Genomic DNA, 22506 nt, shown 5'->3' on the forward strand with positions numbered 1-22506 from the left:
GGTTCTCTACTCTATTTGTGAGTTAAAATTGTGTCCAGTTCTAGCAGTGGGGGTGCGTGGTAACTCGCCATGCTCGCTGCTCAACACGCTGTCGAGCCGAGGGTTGTCGTCCGGTCTAAAATGGCGGTGCCTCAGTTCAAGGATCCGGAGGAGCCTTAGGCGAAAGATGTGCCCAATTCATCAGTGCTATCGATGACGACGCCCTCGGGTGCTGCAGACCTCCTTGGTGGCGTCATGTTCTAGCTCCCTCCACCACATAACTGCTACATGTCTCCAGGTGAAAACCTTTCCCGGTACTACCGGGACGGCGGCGGTGACGCCGCGTCCTACTATTGGCGTCGCTGTGGAGGGACACCTTAGACTTGCCTCAACCACCTTGGGTGCACATCTTGGTCGCTAGATGGTGCCTACTGCCATCTGTCTTTGCCTGGGTGTCCTCCATGATCATTGGTTGCACTTGCATCTTCTCACCGTATGTTGGGTTAACAAGACCATGATCCCCTCTCTTGGATCTCCATGTTCTCCAGTAGTCAGTCCTCCAAGGATCCAACCCTTGAGGCTTCCTCCCCTCTAGGGGCGTAGGTGGAAGGCAATTGGATCCCTGATGTACTCCATAGAAGATGTACATCGCGACCGTCGTCTGTCTTTTAGGACTCGGTGCCCTAAAATCGCCTATGGAATGGAGACACTCGAAGCTCAGCCTCTTGGTGGTGCAATGTTTGGTGTCCATTGACATGCACCCGTCGTGGGAGTTGTTGCTTCTCCCTTTGGCTGACGGTGTTGGTTGTTCCTCTCTGTATGCGGTGTCGGTGGTTGTGTTCTTTTATCAACTTTCTTGCTTTGTAACTCTGGGGTTATGACCTAAGCTTGTATCTACCATCACCGGCTTATGCCGGCATCTGTGCTAACGAAATTTAGGTGGGGATAGTTCATCCCCTGATGACCTTTCAAAAAAATTGTGTCCGGCTAAGAGAAAGGACAAACTTGTTATTTGGCATGAGCCAAAACTATCGAAATATAGTCAGAAATGGAGTGAAAGATATGAAAACTTATGGATAATGATATTTCTAGGATATGATTTTTAAGTGGCATGTATAATAGTTTTAGCCAATGACATCAAACTCACACCAAGCCGATGGATCTCTGCAGTTGAGGCAAGCAAGCTCGTCTGAAACTCCAAATGGTGATGAAATGTAGTAGGGTTGTAGGAAACTATGACCGACAACTGACAAATGTGAACTTAGATATCTCTCTGGTTCAGTGAACTAAATTGTTACGTACAATACCCTGCATGCTCCGTACTCATGAGAATTTGACCAACACTAGTTACAGGTAATTACATATATGATAAGTATATATATACCCTCAACAATAATATTACGCCTGTAGGAGGCCTGCATCATCATCAATCATAATATTACGCCTGTAGGAGGCCCCGGCCGGGTACCAAAACAAGATATGTACTCGTCTTCCGCCCGTCAAATAAAAAGGCCTCAATCGATTTCCGTTTATTCTCTTCTCTAATCGCCTGATAAACACACACCGCTTTGCTGTTGCTGAGGAACGCGGGCACCGCCGCTGATTGAGAAGCCTTGCATTCTTCATCCAAACCCAGCGAGGTCGATTTCTTCGTCCTCCACTTGGGAAAGTATACAGCGAACTGCTACTACTCTTCGTCGTCGTCGTCGTCGTCGTGTTCTTTGGTGCGGTCACCTCACCAGTGAGCTTTTGGCTGGCGGCCACCGCAGGCATCTAGCTAATCGCCGCCTCCCGCGGGCGCGCTGCCCACAGCGAGCTCAGCGTGCGGAGGCGCTGGAAGTAGTCGCCCAGCGCCAGGAGGCCCCTGGCCGCCTGCCGCGTCGTCAGGATCTTGTGCATCTGCTGCAGCGTCGTCAGCCGGAGATGGTCCGCCTGCACAGCACAACCAGCCGAGCAGAGGCCGCCACGCGGGTCAGCAACAGGGACACGGCGCGGCTGCGCGGGCGCACGGTGCCGTGCGTGCGTTCCAGGCCTTGCACCCATGGATAAGATGGATGGTTCTCGGCGACCGGTTGGGTCGGTCGGTCGGTTTTATTACCTGGGTGACGAAGCCGACGAGCCCTTTCAGCCTGTCCACCGCGGTGGCCATCTGCAGCATGTAGGCGTCGGGGGGGCCGAACGGGTCGGCCTCGGCCGTCAGGGTCTCCGCGAGGTTCTGCTGCAGCTTCTCCATGCCCTGCGAAAGGGCGTCCTCCGCCTGCATCGACGTGTGCTGGAGGCCGCCCACCTGCATGCGCTGCTGCTCCGTCAGCGGCTCCAGCTGCGGGCTCAGGATCTGCATGCCACCAGCAACAACGAGAGAGATCCATCCATCATCACCAATCACCATGCAAAGACGAATCATCACTCGTGTGGGTTCTGCGGACACACCTTGAGGACTTCCGACGGCCGGAACCCGCCGATCCAGAGGAAGAACCTCTCGGCGGGCGTCTTCCACATGCCCGACATGACGTGGAACACGTCCACGTTGGCGACCATCGCCTTGATCCTGAAAAGGTGCTCGTAGTTGCTGATTCCCGTCTCCACCAGCAGGCGCAGCTCCAGCTCCGACGTCTGCTGCCCCTGGAGCGCCGACATCAGCTCCGCCGTGTGCCTCTTCTGCTCGTCCACCCAGTGGCTGTACTCGATCTCGAACGCGGTGACACCTGAACCACGCACACAAACCAGCAGTTAGAAGATGCACAGGGACTGACTGAACATTGCGCGGAATGCCATTGGACAAACGACTAGTGTTTCGTTCTTCAGAACGATCAGTGCAGAGCCTGACCTGGATCTATCGACCCTGTATAACCGAGAGCTGAGTCTCCCATGTTCCCATTTGCGTATGCACCCTGCAGATTGTCCCATGCACTTGATCAGTCATCAGTGAATGCAACACTGACTGTTGAAATGGCATTAGCCAACAGATTCTTTCACGTACCTGCTGCCGAGCCCGTTGAAGCTCCAGCTCTAACTGGGCCAGCTTCATCCGGCTTGTCTCGAGCTGCTGGATGTAGGCCTATTGAACAACAACAAATTGGCCCCAACAGCTGTTAGACACATAAGGTACTGATTATGGTTATAACACCAAAAGATCGGTGAAGTTCTTGTGGTCACCTTTTTCCGCAGTCGACTCTTCCGAGCAGCCTCTCTGTTCTGCGCGAGCCTTCTCAGGACCTGGGACAAATCATTTCAGGTTTATACATTCCGAGCATTTTATTTCTCTTTTGCAAGAATGGACAGTTCAGACTTGAAGAGATTATTCTCTGTTGTATCATATACTGTATTTAAGGAAGACTGAACATGCTATGACAGTCAAAAGGACAAAAGAAAAACAAGTGAAAGATGCTTAAAATTATGTACCCTTTCTGGCGGCTTGCTTGTTTCCTGGTCTGTACTTCTTCCTGGCTCAAGTGCTACCTGTGGAACGTCTTCTAGCTGCACAAAGCTCACCAACATGACATCAATACATCATGAGCGACCTTCCCTTTTTCTAGGCAAATCACAGCAGAAGACATGCAAGAACCGATCACGAGAACTCACCCTCGTCTCGAACTTGGTGTCGGCCTCCATGACGGTGGACGCGCTGGTGGCGTGGCCGCCGCTGTCGACCTTGAACGGCTCGCTGCTCCACATGCCCATTACGGGCGCCGGCGGCGAAGGCGACGGCACCGGCCGCGCGTACCCCATTCTGAGGGGCACCGCCGCGAACTGCGCCGGCGACGCCGACGTCATGTACTCCGGCGGCGAGGCGGCGCTGCCGATGCTGGCCAAGCCAAACAGAAACAAGAGGGCGCCGTGAGCAACGACAGACGGATCGACAGAGCACCGTTGCAGGTGGCAACCAGGTTAGAGGTTATACAACAGTGTTAAAAGAAAGAAGACTAAAAAATAAAGGAGAAAAGGCAGCAGGCTAAAGCTTTCTTTCTAACTCCGAATGGAATGGGCGCAGCCAGCGCAAGCAAAGGCAAAAATATGCCTATGCTCTCTCCAAGCTAGTGCGGCCCCGGCGAGCACTTTGGGCAAAGCGGAGCGGAGCCCCGCGGAGGCTGACAACGTACGCAACAAATGATGGCGTGATGATGGGTGGCGCGCTCTCACCTTGCCAGAAAAATCCTGTCGTCCACGTACGTCCACGGTCCACGGCCGCGCGCGCCGATGCGGACGGCAACGGCTTCTTTCCGTTCATCATCGCTAGGGAGGAAACTAAAGATGGGTGGCCATGGCCGGTGGCCCGAAAAGGGAGGAAACCGATCGGTGGCGAGCTGCGGTTACGACTTTGAGGTCGCCTACCAGGATGCGAGAACCTGTGCTGTGCTGCCTAGCCGCCAAGGGGGTGCGGGGTGCATCTGCCGCACGCATCGGGCTCGTGATACGAGAGAATAGAATCAGTGGCATGGCAGCTGCCTTGCCCAGTGGCTGGATGCCGTCGTCTCGTCCGCCAACCGCCGTCGCCTCGACCTCGAGTGGAGCCTGGTGCCTGGAATCCGGAATCCGGCCAGCGCCTGCAGCGCGGAGCCAGCCGGTGGTTTTCGCCTTTTCGGAAAGGCAGCGCAGCGGCATGGGGACTGGGGAGCAGCCATGACTGGCTGGTGCCTACATCTACATACCGTGCCGGGAAGGAAGGAATTGGCGCCCGGCGCGCTGGCCGGGACGACTCCGCGCGCGACAGACCACGCAAACGTGACGAAACAAAAGAGTTGCCGCGCGCCTCCAGCTAACTTTCGTTCCGCTCTTCTGCCCAGCCCTGCCGCGATGACCGACGGCGCAGAGACGTGCGCGGCACCCAGTGGCAGCGCGACACGAGACTCGAGACACGACCACGAGGACGAGCTACGACGACGACGTCGTCTTGGTGCGGGGCAGGTTTACCAGCAACACGTACACAGGGTAAGCTCGTGTGCCGATCTACTCGGCGGCGATAGCTAGCCGCACCAGGACTGGCCTCTCGGCCAGGTGCGCACCACCGGCCGACCTGCGGTGACGCTATCCGACCAAGTACATCTCTGCCCTTAGCTTAAATTGGCAGGATGACAAGGACAGCCACCACACCGGCCAGTGCTTGCAATTCCAGCCATTACTTAGTAGTAGAGGTTTAACAGGCAGCTGTTAAGGATTAATAAATAGGTAAAGACTAAAAGAGTGTGGCGACAGTGACGGCGATCGGCTCATCAGCCGTGACGTCACACCGCATTAACAAGAGTGCGCGGTAGAGAAGGCTCCTGAAGAGAACGCCACAGATTCTAGCCGGGGCTTTAGCTCCTAAACCACAAGATTAAGCCCATGAACGGCTGCATGCTATGCTTCTGATCCTCTTGTTTTCTTAATAGTCCACATGCTAAGCTTTTGCGTGTTGTCAAACAGCTCGCAATCTTAGGCCTCGTTTAGCTGTATGAATTTGGATTTTGGGGCTACTGTAGCACGTTCATTTTTATTTGGCAAATAGTGTTCAAACATGGACTAATTAGGCTCAAAACGTTCGTCTCGCAATTTCCCACTAAATTGTGCAATTAGTTTTTCTTTTCGTCTACATTTAATGCTCCATGCACGGGCCGCAAACATTCGATGTGTCAGGTACTGTAGCAACTTTTTAGAAGTTGGGATGCAACTAAACAAGGCCTTAGATCCTAGTCCTTGAACAAAACATATAGTGTTTGTGTTTCTAGCATGGATTACTGGACTGTTCAATCACTCACTCATGGGCGTCAATTATTGTGTGCAATGCAGACGCTTGCGTCCTGTACTCCCGCAGGACAGGGAGCAGGCAGAAGCTTCATCAGCCATCGCACATAGGGGCCCCTCAATTATTGGGGGAGGCCACCTGGCTTTTTACGGCAAAAGCAGCAGGTTAGGTTGGTCCATGCTGCCTCCAACCAGCACACAGGAACCCCTCCCTGCTGCAAATAAAGCAGTGGTCGTCGGCCTTCATCATCTGAACCCCACCATCCAACTTATCTGGAACACAAGTGCAGGCTGCAGCAGGGATATGTGCAGTGCAGTGGTTTGCGCCACACGTGTGCGTGTGATTTTTGTCAACAGTGCCAGGTTATATATATTATAAGTAATAAAAAAAGGGATGCGATTCTAATGCTGCATAACCATATCGAGCAGATTTTGCATATTGCACAGGAGAAAAGCATGAGAGAAGAAAATACTAGTATGTCATGCTCTTGCCTGCATGCACAGTGAAAAATTATACATAAATAGACCAAACACTGCAAGTGGTAGTATGTGTGCGTAGTGATGCTGATGACAAAGAAATGTGATGACAGAACAAAAGGGAATGTCTGGTTGGCTAGCCAAGCCAGTGGAGAACGCTGGTGATGCACAGCACCACTCACCACTTTCTTCGTTCAGATCAGCACCAGGCACAGCAGGCAGGGGGCCGGCAGCCCTTCCCCTGCCTCTGCCTGCCGCACGCTGGGTTGGAGATGATGATGCAAAAGGAAACAGCTTTCCTTCACTAGAGTCTACTCTAGTGACTCACTGCTGCCCGTGCACTATTTGCCAAATAAGGCTCTCGGCTCTTTTCCGTTAGGAGGTCAACTATCAGAGGACCTCAGCTAAAGGCCAGGGGAGACTTGATGGCTGATGCAAAGCTCACTGTCGTGGGCTGCTAAAAGAGACTGTACTGACGGCTGACGTGTGCTATTCAGGAACGTCAGCTATGTGTCTTGTAAAAAAATCAGTGTCACCTGTGGGCTAAAGCAAGAAAAGTTGGGAAAACGAGAGCGCTTCATGGCTGTCTAGTGTCTAGGCTAGGCAGAGAACAAAGCGAGGGGTCTCCCTCCACGGACTGCTTTTGGGGAGACTTAATTAGCACAAAGTATCCCTTGATGTAGAACGCATTTTGTTCCTGACTGATGATTATTATTATTTTCCTACTTTTGCGCTTCGCTTTGCTTATTTTAGCCAGCATGTCTCACTCTGGATGCACTAGTCCCAATTGCACCGCTAAAAAAAAAAATCTAGTATTCAGTTTACATCATGATGTGCCACCCACAGGTAAGGAAATCTAATGCAAATCGCACTACTAGTAGTCTATTAATGCTAGTGGCACCAAAGCTATTAGCTCTCCCTCTTTTTCTTCACGTCTCATTCTACTTCAGTTGACTGATTGGACAGTCATCAGAATATTGGCGTTTTTTCTATGCATCGGATGGACAAAAAAAAAAACATTCAGATGAAACAGGGGGATCTGATCAGAGGAAATGCTCACCTTAGCTTGTGGAGGTTGAAATGATCTTCAAGATATCCAGAGTAGAGCTCCATCATAACATGCTCAAAATGATCTCCCTTAAATCAATACTTATTACTGATCACCTCACCGCATCTGTCAAACAGAAAGTAGTAGTTCATTTACCAAAACAAGAATAATAGCTGAATGATTCGTGCAAAGGTTCAGCATCTACTCTTATGGTCTTAGAAAAATACTCTTAAGATACCATCATTTAAAAATACAAATATTTGATCACTTACTTTGATTGGTGATTGCTTTATTCGGGTGACAATATAAAGATTCTCGTAAACATGGGTTCAGAAGTGCTATTCCAGACTTACTGGAGAAGCCAATATGATTGGCTATTCGTTTTGTATACTTGCAGTAATTTGCAGTCATCCAGAGTAAGAAACCAACAACAAATTGAGCATGATTAACTAAAGTTCAAACAGTCATGAATCATATTTAGAAGAACACAGCAACTGAGAAGCTAACATGTGTTAGACCCAGGAAACCATGCCTTATTGCTTTCAAGTTTCAACCTAGCAGGATTGCAGGAACCAAGAGATAAACAAGCAATATTTGGCAAGCTCTAGTGTGATGCCTTCCTTGTTGCTTCGAAAAAAAAACAATTTCTAACAAAACACTAGTTATCATCAGTTCATCACCTCTTATCCACATGAAGAGAAGCCACAGAACAGAATTTACTTGCTCCTTACTAAAGATCAACACACACTGATGAACAAGCAAAACTAACGAACAAACTTAGTAGGAAACTTAATACCTGGTTGAAGTTCTTCCTTCAACTAAGGATAACGGAGGACGTCAAATCGCCAACACAAGGTTTCTCACAGTTGTGCTCTAGCCCAGCTCCAAAGGACACTACCAGTTGGCTGGAGGAAGTGGTGCAGGGTTATATAAGAAGCCAGCTGCCTTCCCTTCAAAAGGAGGAGCCAAGTATAAAGCGCTTTAAGTATCTAATATTATCACCTGGGCCTCATGCTTCCGATGCACTAATTATTCTTTACGTAACCTCACCCGTGGGCCGTTGTGCTTTGGTAATTGATGGATTACCATGGCGTTTATTTGTAATTTCGAGTAAACTATATTCTCCTGCTTAATGAACACCATGCCCGAGGCACGTTCGAGAAAATTCTTTACGTAAACTAGTTGGATATGTGCTAAGTTGCTTGCACACAGGAATACATATACGCATCCACCATCACCTAACCAGTGAGAGCCTGAAAAGTATTCACATGATTCTGACAGAGGAAAGATGGTAACTTTCATGTGTAAAAGAAGCTTGCATTGCAGGCACACACTTGGTTACTCAGAGAGATCGACACATTAGGTGCCCAATAATTTCGGTTAATACAACAGATTGACAGTGGTCTGGAAAGGCACGATTCCAAGTAGTTTCCACGTACATTGTACTGCAACTCCACCATGCAAAGCTGGTTAAATAGATAACATTCACTGTCACTCATTAGGCAGAAAGGTGCATGCAAGAAGACTGCAGGCGTGTTATATAGTTACTTATATAGATAGGAAATTTTGGTGCAAAGGGAACTTATTTTGGCACAATAACTCCTACAGATTAATGGTCCTTGCATTTGTGAGCTTGTTACTCAAGATACAGATGAACTATGTACACTTAAATGGTTTCAGGGAGTACAATGGAATGGAGGACACCAGTAGGTTCACACAAATTTACAAAGTGAGCTTATCATGACTTACCTTAATTGCTGTAGTGCCCTTGGAACCTTAAGAAGGACATAAGGATTTAAGTAATGTTTGTTGTTGTGATGACCCTATAATGGGGTCCCGTTAGATTCCATGATGCAGGTAAGGGACATCACTAGATTCACAAGTTGGTGCACGGTGGAACTTCCCATTTCTGGGGTATGTTAGAATTGATCTCATCCGTCTTGACCCAACGGTCGAGACGGACCCCTTGACCGCGTCCTGATCGGGGACGTCCAGCCATCTCGTGGCTAGTGGGCCCCCGTCGCACAGTGCCTATAAAGAGGAGGTGGGGCAAACGGCACACGGTACGAGGTTCACCGCCGCCACAGCCCCACTGTCCTAACCCTAATCCGATCCAGAGGGTGGCACTGCCAGCGGCGGGAAGCGCCACTGCCTCCACCACCACCGCCGGTCTCCACCGCTACTCCGACCGTCGCTGCCTAGTGCAGAGCTTCACCAACGAACCAGTGAAGGCAGGGAGCTCCTCCGATGGTCAGATGATCCTACATCTCCCTCTCTCTCTGTTATCTACTCCCTCTGAATCTCAAAGTCACTGATTATCCCAAATAGAAAAGAACTCACCCCACTGGATCCGCACCTAGACGATCAAAGTAATTAACAATGGTACCAGAGCCAGTTTTAGTATGGCCGTATGTGGATCCAGATCGGGGCAAAGAAAAGAACAGAACGGAGCTAGATCCGATTTGGATCGAAAGAAAAGGAAAACAAAGGGTTCATCGAACCCTAAACCCTAGCTGGGTGAAGACGGAAGGGGCTCGGCTTCAAGACTGCTTGATCCGAACCCTAAACCCGCGACCAGATCTCGGGGAAAGAATGGATCAAGAAAGAGGAATCGAAACCCTAAAATCCCAGTCTAGTTCGTAGATCTAGATTGGGGACAGGAAAAGCAAAGAATAGAGAGAAAGGGGAGGGGTACCCGTAACCCTAACCCTAACCCTAAATGAACACAGAGAGATGGACGGAGGGGAGGGACCTACCTGGTTCTCTCGTCGCCGTCGCAACCGCCATCGCGCGGGGAGAAAGAGGCCCCGACGGCGCTGCCGATCTCCTATGCGAGCTCGCCGCCGGTCCAGATCAGGGAGCCGCGCCGCTGCTGTCTTGTGCTCGCGCGCGCGCGAACTCGAACCAAAAGGGCGCCGGTCGCAAGGCCATTCGACGGGGCCGCGCGCAGCCGCACGCGTGCACCGGCGAAGGGCCTCACGGCGGCGCCATCCTCTCCCGCCGAACGCTCCCTTTTCCTGGCACCGATACGTCGAGCTCCCTTGCGGCGGCTTGCCGGTGGCGTGAGAAGAGCGGAGGGAGAGAAAGGAAGACAGAAATGAGCTAGGGTTTTGGGGAGGGGCGACCGGCGGGCGGAGTTTTGATCCCGCGGAAGTCACGCATGGCCGTCCGATCAAAATGCATGGCCACGATTCGCCGGGCTGAATGAGGCCCAGGCGGGGCGACGAATTCCCGGCCCAGGCCCAGGTTGCGGCCTGGGCGCGGGGGGGGGGCGAGCGTTGCGCGCTGGGTGCTGAGCCGCGGGCCGCGTCTGCTAGCCCACGGGCCGAGCGCGGAGCACACAGAGCTGGGCCGCGGCAAAGCCACGCGCAAATGGGCCGCAGGCCACTTTTCTGAGGTGGGCCAAAAGAATAGAATTGAAGGGTAGCTCATGGTTTTTTATTTTATTTTTCAGAAGCTATTTTGAATAAATAAAGTTAAGTTTAAATGTTTTATCTCTACTCAAATTTGATCCAACGTGATAATTTGTTTAGAGAACAGATGAATAAAGTAAAAATGCTTCTGAAAAGTAGGAAAAGAAATTTTGTCAAGTTTCCGCTGCAAAGTTAAAGGTTTATTGTCTTCAAATTTGAAGAGCAGTTATAGTTATTCAGTAAATGATGAAAAGTTTATCCTCCAGTTAAAATTAGAATCAGCTGGAAAATTTTAATTGGAGGAATAGTCGGTTGATAGTTAAGATAAATTATAATATTATTATTTTCTGACCAACGTTAATGATAACAATATTATAAGTTTATGAGTTTAAGTTTAAAGTTGAATTATGGTATTGTTATTTTCTGACCAACGTTGATGATAACAATATTATAATTCTATGAGTTTAATGTTTAAAGTTTAAATCTCTGATGAATTTTGCATCAAAGTGACCAATTTTTCAGAAAAAAAAAGATAAAGATCAAGGAATGCTCTTAAACTAGAGAAATGTATTTTCATGTTTCCGCTGCGATAAAGTTGATTGTCTTCTAATTAGATTCGAACCAACGGGAGAATTTAATTTTGAGGAGCAGTACTATGTTTTCAAGATTATTGAATTTCTATACGTTATTTCCATTTCTGCCCAACGGTGATGTGGAATTAATGTAGAAGAATGATGTTTTATTCTATTTCTGCCCAACGGTGATATAGAATAGAACATAAAGTTTTCAAAGTTTAATGAGCATTATTGTTGAATATTTTTCAGACAAAAGACCTCCATGCTTTCATTCTTGAAGGCAGAAAGAGAAATGAGCTGGGTACTTGTGACTCAGATGATGAAATGCCTAAGGGCAAGTTATGTATGAAAGAATGTCATTGGTTAAGGAACTGTGTTCCCTTTAAAGAATGGCTTCAAAAGAAAAGAATTCTAGGATATTGATCCAAGAAAAGAGATAGATCAATGAGAGTCTTCATTGAGAAATGTCTTTTATGTACTCTCTGTGGAGAAGAATTTATTTTCAGTTTCACTTATGAGAGTTGTAAAAGTCATATACATGCTTAATTTGACTAACATTGGATTAAACATGTGTGTTAAAAGAATATTCGGATTTATTTCTGAATTTGATGATTGAACACGAGCCAATACTGGCAATTATGTCCGTTCAAAGGAATATCTCGCATGGCGGGAAAAAGTTTATGATAGTACCCGCATGGCGGGAAAAGTTTGAGAAAATACCCGCATGGCGGGATAAAGTTGGCATAGTACATATGTTAACCAATCCTGCATGGCGGGAGAATTTGGCGAAGTACTTATCCCGCATGGCGGGAGAAGGATGTGATGACTCATGTGCTCTAAGTGTATCCCGCACATGGAGAGAATTTTGAGGTAGCTTTTATGCTATCATAGTATTGACCGTACACTCTGATTGTGTCATAGTCATTAAGTACTCAATGAGTTTAAGAACAAAAGAAAGTTGCATGTGAACCAAAAGATAAGAATGATATGCAAGCATGACTTGCAGAAGTATTGTTAATAATAGACTATATTGAGTTTGAAGTGTAATGAGAAAAATGTACTCCCATACGAATTTTGTTTGCATGATGTAATCATGTGGATGAAGTAAGTAATCAAAGTTTCCTCATTCACAAGAGTTCTGAATGTTTCGAAATTGTGGTAGAAAAGTTCATACCACATTTCGAGGGGGAGAAATGTAAGATTAATTAAGAAAGACAATTAAGAAAGATATTTTCCCATACTTCAGATAATGCAATGCATACTACGCATTGAAGGTAAAAGTGATCTATAAAAGATGATTGTGATCGTTGAGGAAGTAAGACGATCATAATAATGATACCCCTAAAGTAAAGAAATAGCTAAATTCCTAGACCTTTTATAGTTCCGATGGGAAGATAGCAAAGTCGGCTAGTATTCATACTGGACGAGTTCAGAGTTATCAAGGCGGTGCTAAATGCGCCGTATGAGTTTTTTAGCAGATTAAACCCAAAATAAGAAATTTGAAGATACACCATCTTTACAGAAGATGGAGTAATCTGGGGGAGCATGGTATGTAGATACCTAAAGCTTGAATAGAAGTGGGATTACATATCCACTACAGTGTTTAGAGCAACAAATTGCTTAATACATGTTGATGTTGTATGACATATACAACACCTGATGTTAGCTCTTAAAGAAGATGAATAAGTAAACAAGAATCTTATGATACGGGAGGCTATAGAACATTTGCCTTTTGGCAATAAAGAGCAACAATAGCCCCATACGAAAGAAGTGCCACGAGGCCCCAGAAGGTCTCAAAGAATAAGAAAGAAATTCAAATGGAGGATAATTCCACCTCATTTGAAAAGCCATGAGAGAGCGTTCACTCATCTAAATGGCAAGAAGTAAAGGAAGATGAAATGAAATCGATAAATACCAACGATGTTTGGGACTTAGAAGAAATTCCCAATGGAGCCAAAACAGTAGGCTGTAATGGGTCTACAAGACAAAGATGACTCCAAAGGGAATATAGAAAGATATCAAAAGGGAATATTGAAAGCTATAAAGCGTCACTTGTGGTGAAATGATTTACACAAAGAGAAGGAATAGATTATAATGAGCATACAATGATTCTTTTAGAATCATAATGGTGTTAGTGGCACATTACGATTTATAGTTACATCAAAAGGATGTAAAGACACATTCCTCAACGGGGATTTGTATGGAAAAGTTTACATGGCATAACTCAAAAGGTTTTGTCGTAGAAGGAAAAGAACGTAAAGAGATGTTGCCTAAAGAAATCCATTTATGGATTAAAGCAAACTTCAAGACAGTGGTTCTTGAAGTTTGACAGTACAATAAGAAAGTTTGGGTTTTTAAAGAGAATGTAGAGGACAATTGTATTTATGCAAAGTTTAAACATGGGAAATTTATTTTCCTAATCCTGCATGTGGGTAGCACCTTACTCGCTAGTAGTGGTGTTAATCTACTGATGGAGAAGAAGCAGTTCTTGTCCTCAAGTTTCAAGAGAATGATCTTGGTAAAGCGTCATTCGTTCCAGGAATTGGAACTTACCGAGATAAAGGAAAAGGGGTATTAGAACTGTCTCAAGTGTATACTTAGAGAAGATTCTAAAGAAATAAAGTATATATGTGAGTAAACTTGCGCCTGTTTCTAAAGTAAAGGGTAATAGTTTTCGGAACTTTCAGTGTTCCAAGAATGAATATGAGATCGATCAAAAGGACGTCCTATATGCTTCAGCTGTTGGAAGCTTAATGAATGCTTATAAGCAAGAACTTACCCTGACATAGTTCATGTATCCGGGATATTTTGGCAGAAGTCTAATCCAGATATAGATCACTGGAATGGAGTTGAGAATGTTTTGCAATTGTGCAAAGATTTATAGGCCTCATGGTGAGTAAGTAAGAATAAGTACTCTCAAATAGTTGTGGGTACAAATGTTAAATTTTGGCGAGATGTTTAGTGAAACCCACATAGTAGCTAACACTCGCAGTTGGAGTTTTATTGTGGAAAAGCTCCAAAGAAACAGTTGTGGTGTCATCAAGGATGCATACCCACAGTATAGCTTGATATGAGGCTTAAAGGACAGGCGAAGTGGTTAAAAGAACTTACACCCGGAATTGATAATGGTATACAACAGCAATAACCATTTAAGTAGTTCGCTCCTATAACAACGGGTCAAGTGTGCTGCCAAACACATTGACGATAAAGTTGTACGTTGTGAAGGAGAAAGTCCGGAATCATACTAAAAATATTGAACATAAAAGTAACAAGCAAGTGCTTGCGGATCCGCATACAAAAGGCTTACCACCCAGTGTGTTTAGAGATCACACAGTCGACATGGGTTTATGGTATAGCCTATGTTTTCCGGACAATAAAGGGCCCAAAGTTAAAGAATCTGTTTCAGAAGAGAGATGTGTATTGTAGCTGTTAAGTCTATCGGCGATTGACCGTGACGATGAAGCATGCTCTATACACTAATCTGTGATGGAACAAATAAAAGCGAAAGGGATTAAAGTCAAAGTTTAAGGTTAAAGTATGAGTTGAGATCAAGGGGGAGAATGTTAGAATTGATCTCATCCGTCTTGACCCAACGGTCGAGACGGACCCCTTGACCGCGTCCTGATCGGGGACGTCCAGCCATCTCGTGGCTAGTGGGCCCCCGTCGCACAGTGCCTATAAAGAGGAGGTGGGGCAAACGGCACACGGTACGAGGTTCACCGCCGCCACAGCCCCACTGTCCTAACCCTAATCCGATCCAGAGGGTGGCACTGCCAGCGGCGGGAAGCGCCACTGCCTCCACCACCACCGCCGGTCTCCACCGCTACTCCGACCGTCGCTGCCTAGTGCAGAGCTTCACCAACGAACCAGTGAAGGCAGGGAGCTCCTCCGATGGTCAGATGATCCTACATCTCCCTCTCTCTCTGTTATCTACTCCCTCTGAATCTCAAAGTCACTGATTATCCCAAATAGAAAAGAACTCACCCCACTGGATCCGCACCTAGACGATCAAAGTAATTAACAGGGTATCCCTCCTGATCACTAGACCTTCTCAACCTTCCCAAAAAGAAGCATCCTTTACATCTTTCTTTTTTGCTCCAATGCTACCTGTCTCCAATTCCTCAGTGCTTTCTGCAGTGGTGGTGGTGCTACATTTTTCGCTAACCCAAGGGTGTTGATACTTAATAGTCTTGTTGAGAAGAACACATCATGTTGATCAGTCAATTAATTATACAGTAGAAATACCTATCTTGGTAACGAGAAACTGTATTCAAACACGACATTCAGTTGAAGACTTGAGACAAGGCATAAGGTCTCTTAAGAGTTTTATTTTGTAATACTATGTTGTCTACTAATTAGCGAGTCTAAGTCGTCCCACTATTCGCAATCATTGCCCATATCTTTCCAAAAGCAAGAGGAAAATTACACTGCATAATAATCTGATCCAAAGCAAAGCAAAACAAAACAAAACGAAGAGGAATATATTACACCTAGTGGGGGCACCTACTCTTTTGTGAATTGCGTAACGCTGGTGCGCGACGACGAAGAATTCTCCTTTGCCAAAAAGGCGCAAAAGAAGAGGAGCCTTTCGACGGGCAACCTAAAGAAGAAGAGATAAGATAAAGCACTATGCGGGATCAATTAGTAGTATAATTAGGCCACAATGATGAAGTCGTGCTAATATATGGAAACTACTGAACCTTATTGCAAAGGGACCCTGCTTGCTGATGCCAGCATTATTGAAGCTGTTCATGCGTGTCTACATCAGCTGGGTGTTTTTTCTGCCTCCTTTTGGAGTGAGAATGCGTTGCAGCAATGGTCGTGGCTGTGGCTGCTTGATTCCTTCGTCGCCTTGCTTTCCTTTTGGCTTGATTGGTTTGCGCCCTTCTTTTCCCCGGCCTCTTTTGCCCTCCTTTCCGATGTTCATGATGTTCTGTATGATTTCAGGAAAATTTTCTGGTAAAAAGTTGGGGAAAATTTTTTATACACCCTCGAGTAAATCGGGACCTGAGTGAGTAAAATAGTTCAGGAAGGGCAGCAGATTCATCAAGAAAAGAAATCCCCCATTCAGACATCAGATGCAGCCGTTTGATTTCAGATTTTCAGGGAAGTTAGGGTTGCAAAGATCATAAAGCTCAGATCGTACCGTCTCCTCTGTGCTGATCTGAAGGGGGAAAATAGAAAGGAACTGTTTACTTTCAAGACGCATTTTTTCAGGTTTCTTCAGCGTCGAGGATTCCGGTTGGCTACCTGTCGGCAGGCAGAAGCAGGCAGCGGTAGATTGGAGAAGCGGAATAAGAATTTGGATTGACGGCATCTGATGCTGCGTTGAACGACCTGGTGGGACCAAACTTTGTCTGGGCTTGGGCGGCAGCTCGTCAGCTACCTGAAGTCTGAACGAACTGAGAGGCAGGGTTCAGGTACCCATTCTGACAGGAGAAAAAAAAATCATTCTGGAAAGTTGCCATCCAAACCTCCTGGATTAGGATGTTCTTTAGACTCTACATTGGGATTTTATGGTCAGATATGGATGTACATACAACATCTGCTACTTGTAGCAGAGCTTGTTTGAGAATGGCATTGTCTCTGAGACTCTGACTCTGGCAAGATATTAACTTTGTGATCTCAAGTGTTTGGGGAACTATAACTAAATCATAAACTTGGTAGCCTAGCAATAGCAAAGCAACAAGACTTGAATTGAACTCGCATGAAAACAATGCACAGATGAAAGATAACCTAAAGAAAGTTGCAGGATAACTACCAAAAGCAAAGGAATGGTAAGGCTGGATCTCCATACATACATGACTACATGAGGCGTTGGCGTTCTACACTTCTACTCCGTTTCACCGAGCCAACAAGCATAATGGAATATGACTAAGATTCCCACGTGAGCAGTGATTGAACCTCCTACTTCCTCCAGTAAAAAAAAAAAATACTGCTCACATTTTATTTTGAATGGTCCTCGATGCATATCTTATCACTATTTTTTTTCTAGAATACATTCATAAAATCCTTCAAAATTTATGAGATTTTGCAATTATTTTTCAGTACAATTCTACACACGTTCAATATTTTACCCGGTCTTGAAAGTTGAATGTATGTTGTTTGATATTAAAGTTGAGTGGTTTTTTCACATCCAGATATTAGTTCAGAGGTAAATTGGACTTTACTGTAATTTCAAAGTTGAGGTTTGTAGTTTCTATGGTTTGACTAAATTTTGTCCTAAACACCATGTTTTTCATCCGGATATATATCTACAGTGCTATATACAACCTCCATTCTACCTTAGTTTAGTTATGTTTCTTCAAAGATTACTAAAAACACACAGGACAATTTGTATGCATGTGTGTGTGGGTTCCAAATCTCCAAAAGTGAACATCATGCAATTTTTAAAAACGGGAAAACAAAAGGGAATGGAAACAATGGCCGGTCTGTGCTCGTCATCGTTTCTTATATAGGATCAAAAGAACCTTGCAATCAACGAGCGAGAAGGCACAGTGATAAGCTTCTTAATTGCAAAAGGCAGTGAAAAGCAGCACACGAACGTAGTATTTCGATCCCAAAGTAACGCCAGATCTTGGCCTTTTATGCCTAGAGTATTGATCAGTGAGTAGATGTGGCCTAAGCTGATGGCGAGTGATTGCTTTGCGCATTGCAAGTTGCTAAAAGCCTAAAACAGATCATCATGGCATGGGTATCAAGGCGTGCAGCTGCAGAGCTGCTCACTGGACGAAGGAAGGCATTTCGTGTTGGTCTAAGGAACTTAGGAACCCCAGCTTTTGACTGACTTTGTGTGCAGCGCCCATATGATTTTGCATTGCATCCTGTTCAGATAGGCTTGCCGTTTGCATATGCAAATCCTGTTAGGTACGGTTACAAGATATGTATCGTGCATGGACAGCATTAACAATATGCAACGGCCAATATAACCACTCCTTGCTACATGTCATGGATACACACACGTATCTCTTCCTCTCTCTTGGTTTAAAAATGGTGCACAATTGTCTCCATGCTACTTGCTTCATCAATCATCGGTCGCCAGGAAGGAGATCGACGCATCAATTATTGGACAGGCTATTTTTTCATCAGGTCTTATATTAAGGTCATCCTCATCTCCATGAACAACATGATAATCAAACAACCTTTTCTTTTCGCTACCATACTTATCTGCTGTCAGCAAGCACACTGTGCAGCGCCAGTAACACCCACTGCACCCTCTTCCTTTTCTTTTCTGAAGCTGCCAACATATTTGTGATGCATATATGAACGGGATCATGCGATAGCAGCATGCATGCCTTTTGTTTCTGGAAAAAGAAAGAAAATGGGAGGACAAGAGAGCGAGGCTCCGGGCCTCCAGCGAAGAACGAATTGGTGGGACATCCAACCAAGAAATACCATGCCCCACTGGAGGTCTGGAGCCAATAATTTGAGTGTATGGAGAGAATGGAGCAGGCAATGCCATCTCTACCTCACATATTCTTTATCTGGATAGGCACCGGGAGGCTGGGTTGGGTCGGTAGGCTCCCCGTGAGCCATCAGCCATGCCCATGCGTGCACTGCAGGCCCCATGGGGCGCATTGCCTCCAGAGGAGTGGGCACAGCGCACAGCGCACAGCGCACAGGAAGCCTCAAGTTGTGGAGAGGAAGAACGCTGTGTGCGTCACCATGGCCGGCCTTGAATTGTTCGTGCACCTTTAAGGAGAGTGTAGCTGTGGCTGGAGAGCAAAGAGCAATGCATGCAAGATGCAACCCATGAGTCAGTGGAATCGTTATGCCTTTAGGTTTTGACTTTGCATAGTACTGGAGGGCTGGAGCAGTTCTCAACGCTATTTGCTTGTGCTTTTTTCTTTACTGCTCCCCCGTCTCAAAATAAACACGCATCTCGCTTAAAAAAAATTGATCAAATATATATACAAAAATATACTCTATAACAAGTATCATTAGATGGAGCATGAAATATTTTTTTTCATAATAAATTTATTTAAAGATACGGTTGATACTATTTTCTATATTCTTAGTCAAGCTTAACCTCAAGAAGGAGACATGTTTATTTCGGAACATAAGTGGTAGGTGCTTGCACGATTTTCATTCAGTTTGGTCAGACTTTTGCGGTAACTGGTTTCTGTTCTAGTAGAGCTTAAGATTAATTCAATGATATAAATAACTCTGAGTTTTTCTCCTTCTTCTTTTGCGACGAAGAGAGTTCTTAATTACAAACATATACGAAATTGTGGTTGCGCTGTGGCTGTAGGAACGCACCTGCCTGTTGCTATTGCAGTATTGCTGCCTGCTGTTCCGAAATCGATACAGTTTGGCTGCACTAATGGGCCCGAAATTCGGCGACGAACGCTTCACTATGCGGCCTCTCCAAAATGAGCCGGGCTAGCCTGCAAGAAGAAAAAACTTAGGGCTGCTAGTGGGCCTCTAGTAAGGGCTTCTACATTAGGGCTCAATTATCACGGGCTTTTCGGCGCCGCCAGGCCGCCGTTAATCAAGGCCTGGTGTATTTATTCCACCTCCTTTCCTTGTGTCTCACTAGTGTTGTCTGGAAATCCCAATCTCCCCTGTCTCTCCTCCGCAAGCTTGCGCCTAAACCCTAGCTCGCTTCCCGATGGCGCCGAAGAAGCGCAAGGCCGATCCCGCCGAGACCGCCGCCGCCGCCGAGGCAGCCGCCGGCAACCACCGCCAGGAGCCGGCGTCCTCGGAGCCCAAGCCCCGCGGCACCATCTACTTCCCCATCACCGACGACCCGCCCGAGCCCACCGCCGCCGACGAGGACGAGGACGACGGCGCCGGCGACGACGAGGATGACGCCGAGGACATCGCCAAGCTGCTCGAGCCGCTGTCGCGGGAGCAGCTCGTCGCGCTGCTCCGCACGGCGGCTGAGGCCAGCCCCGCCACGATGGCGGCCGTGCGCCGCGCCGCGGAGGCCGACCCGGCCAGCAGGAAGCTCTTCGTCCACGGCCTCGGCTGGGGCGCCGGCGCCGAAGACCTCCGCTCCGCCTTCTCGCGCTTCGGCGAGCTCGAGGACTGCCGCGTCATCTCTGACAAGCAGTCCGGCAGATCCAAGGGCTACGGGTTCGTCCTCTTCCGCTCGCGCCGCTCTGCGCTCCGCGCCCTCAGCCGCCCCCAGCTCCAAATCGGAGGTCGTCTTGCTTTCTGCCACCTCGCCGCCTCAGGTCCCGCGCCCCCAGCTTCTCAGTCTCAGAACCCTAGCTCCAACGCCAACACCAATTCCAACTCTAGCTCCAATACCACCACCAACGCTTCTGGTTCCTCGTCGTCGCAACCAGATAATATGCAGCGCAAGATATTTGTTGGTAATGTGCATTCTGATGTGGACGTGGACCGCCTATATGAGTACTTTGCACAATTTGGTGAGATTGAAGAGGGTCCGTTGGGCTTTGACAAGAACACTGGCAAACCAAAGGGATTTGCATTGTTTGTTTACAAGTCTGCGGAGAGTGCTCGTCGTGCTTTGGAGGAGCCAATGAAGAATTTTGATGGCAAGACGCTCAACGTGCAGAAAGCCATAGATGGGAGGACCAAGGGCTCATCTGGAACGAATACAAATGCTAACTCCAATCCCACTACTGCATCTGTGGCCGCCGCCGCTGCTGCTGCGCAGATGACTGCTCCTGCCAGTGCTGCCATTAGTCCATATGATGCATCAGCATATGGTGCTACTGCGGTTCCTGACATGAGTTTTGCACAGCAAGCTGCTATGCTTGGATTAGGTGCACAGCAACAGGCGTTTGCTCAACCCAATGCAATGCTTGCCATGATAGCAGCAATGCAGAACCCAGCTGCACTAGGGATGACGCCAGCCATGCTTGCTGCTATGAATCCGGCCTTCGCTGCTGCTGCATTAGGTGCAGGGGGGCAGCAGGCACACACAGCTGGTCTTACGGGTTTTGGAGCTCAGGGTTTTGGGGCACAGGCATTTGGAGCAGGAGGTGCAGCTTTCCCAAATGCAGCTGGTGTTCAAGCAGCAGCGGCTGCATATCAAGGGGCTGGAGCTCCTCCTGGTTTTCAAGGGCCACCTGGGTTTCAGGTTGGCCAAGCAACTACCCAGACAAGCACTGCAGCGGCAGCCGCCGCCGCCGCTGCCAGTGCTGCTGGTTATCAGGCTGGAGCAGCTGGGCAGGGCCAGGCTCAGATTGGAGGCACTGGTTTTCAGGGTGGATATTGACAGTACTAGGTATATCAACTCTCAACATTGTTTTATGACCCACCTTTACTATATTGCTTCGATTTCCTTCATTCTCTATGCATTCTTTGTGATTTGTTGATCTTGTTCTTACAGTCATCTGATTATTTTCCTTGTATCTTAGTTTGGCATCTGTGGATCATGGTTCGTTCATGTGGTTTTGCATTCGGATGGCTTTTAAGTCTATTATTGGTGCCAAAATGTTGCGAAAGGCTTCCTTCTGTTGAATTTTACAACTGGATTTGAATCAGATGCCTTTGTAGCAGTATTTGGAGGAACTTTCTTGAAGGATTATGTCGTTTTATTTCCTAATATGTAGATGTAGTTTTGCTATTGCGACTTCATTATGTACTTTGTGGATCTGTACTGGGTTTCATGTACCAAAATATCTGTATTTTTACTAGTTGCCTGTTACCTGGTCTTATCAACCATGTCAAATGGTTTTGTGGGCACAATCAGAGACATTTTAACTGCAGTTACCTGTGCTGTTTGGAGCTATGGGGTATTTGTGGCTTTTGCTTTAAACCTGGAAATTTCTTCTTTGATGTTGGGTTCGGCGACCACAGCATTTAAGATCTTAAATGTGTTGAAGTTCTGTTGCACTTTTAAGTTTATATCTAAATTTGCCCAGTGTTTAACAGTAGCCGCGCAAAATAGCTTGAATGGTAAGTGGTTGATATAATCCCATAAAAGAGATGGTTTGGTCTGAGGGATGGTTGACATATGGTATCTCTGTGCTTTGTTGCACTTTTAAGTTTATTTCTAAATTTGCCCTGTGTTTAACAGTAGCTGCGCAAAATAACTTGAATGGTAAGTGGTTTATATAATCCAAGAGATGGTTTGGTCTGAGCCTCTGAGGGTTGGTTGACATATGGTATCTCTGGGAATTAGTGTTCATACCTTGAAAAGTTTTGTGAAATTGAAGCATAACATTTGGAGCTCTTTCTTGTGTCAGCCTTACTGTGACACTGGTCATGCCTTGACATTTCATAACTTTCTGAACTATCCCACTTTTTGTTGATTTTTTTTTTCAATTAGACTCAGTAGGTCACTAAAGATTGTTCTTGCAATGTTCCTATTAGA

General features: G+C 46.7%; 2 protein-coding genes across 5 annotated transcripts; one reads left to right on the forward strand and one right to left on the reverse strand.

Annotated features, from left to right (window-relative positions):
* Nucleotides 1-1220: 1220 nt before the first annotated feature.
* Nucleotides 1221-16108, reverse strand: LOC136534919 (transcription factor TGAL6-like). 4 transcript variants are annotated; one of them, XM_066527270.1, is made up of 12 exons: nt 15914-16108; nt 15721-15813; nt 8022-8691; nt 7238-7351; nt 3562-3784; nt 3382-3456; nt 3136-3195; nt 2960-3037; nt 2807-2870; nt 2410-2684; nt 2078-2314; nt 1221-1911 (listed from the first exon to the last, which is right to left on the reverse strand). In XM_066527270.1, the coding sequence occupies exons 4-12, from the start codon at nt 7291-7293 to the stop codon at nt 1753-1755; spliced, it is 1227 nt and encodes a 408-aa protein (XP_066383367.1). In that variant the 5' UTR covers nt 7294-7351; nt 8022-8691; nt 15721-15813; nt 15914-16108; the 3' UTR covers nt 1221-1752. The 4 variants fall into 4 exon arrangements, with proteins under 4 accessions (XP_066383367.1, XP_066383368.1, XP_066383370.1 ...); XM_066527271.1 differs by lacking the exons at nt 15721-15813; nt 15914-16108 and adding an exon at nt 9982-10458 and having other exon boundaries at nt 8022-8130; XM_066527273.1 differs by lacking the exons at nt 7238-7351; nt 8022-8691; nt 15721-15813; nt 15914-16108 and adding an exon at nt 4904-6268.
* A 3580-nt stretch (nt 16109-19688) lies between these two features.
* LOC136534918 (RNA-binding protein P-like) lies at nt 19689-21902 on the forward strand. The gene is made up of 2 exons (XM_066527269.1): nt 19689-21414; nt 21548-21902. The coding sequence occupies exon 1, from the start codon at nt 19825-19827 to the stop codon at nt 21403-21405; it is 1581 nt and encodes a 526-aa protein (XP_066383366.1). The 5' UTR covers nt 19689-19824; the 3' UTR covers nt 21406-21414; nt 21548-21902.
* Nucleotides 21903-22506: the final 604 nt, after the last annotated feature.

The sequence above is a fragment of the Miscanthus floridulus genome, unplaced genomic scaffold, assembly GCF_019320115.1.
Source record: "Miscanthus floridulus cultivar M001 unplaced genomic scaffold, ASM1932011v1 os_2390, whole genome shotgun sequence".
Lineage (NCBI taxonomy): Eukaryota > Viridiplantae > Streptophyta > Magnoliopsida > Poales > Poaceae > Miscanthus > Miscanthus floridulus.

Excerpts from the sequence above, each read along its gene's own strand:
- LOC136534919 (XM_066527270.1), bottom strand. The coding sequence starts at position 7,293 with ATGATGGAGCTCTACTCTGGATATCTTGAAGATCATTTCAACCTCCAC. Across the intron at positions 3,457-3,561 it reads ACACCAAGTTCGAGACGAGG|CTAGAAGACGTTCCACAGGT; the intron begins GTGAGTTCTCGT and ends AGCTTTGTGCAG. Across the intron at positions 2,685-2,806 it reads TACAGGGTCGATAGATCCAG|GTGTCACCGCGTTCGAGATC; the intron begins GTCAGGCTCTGC and ends TGCGTGGTTCAG.
- LOC136534918 (XM_066527269.1), top strand. The coding sequence starts at position 19,825 with ATGGCGCCGAAGAAGCGCAAGGCCGATCCCGCCGAGACCGCCGCCGCC.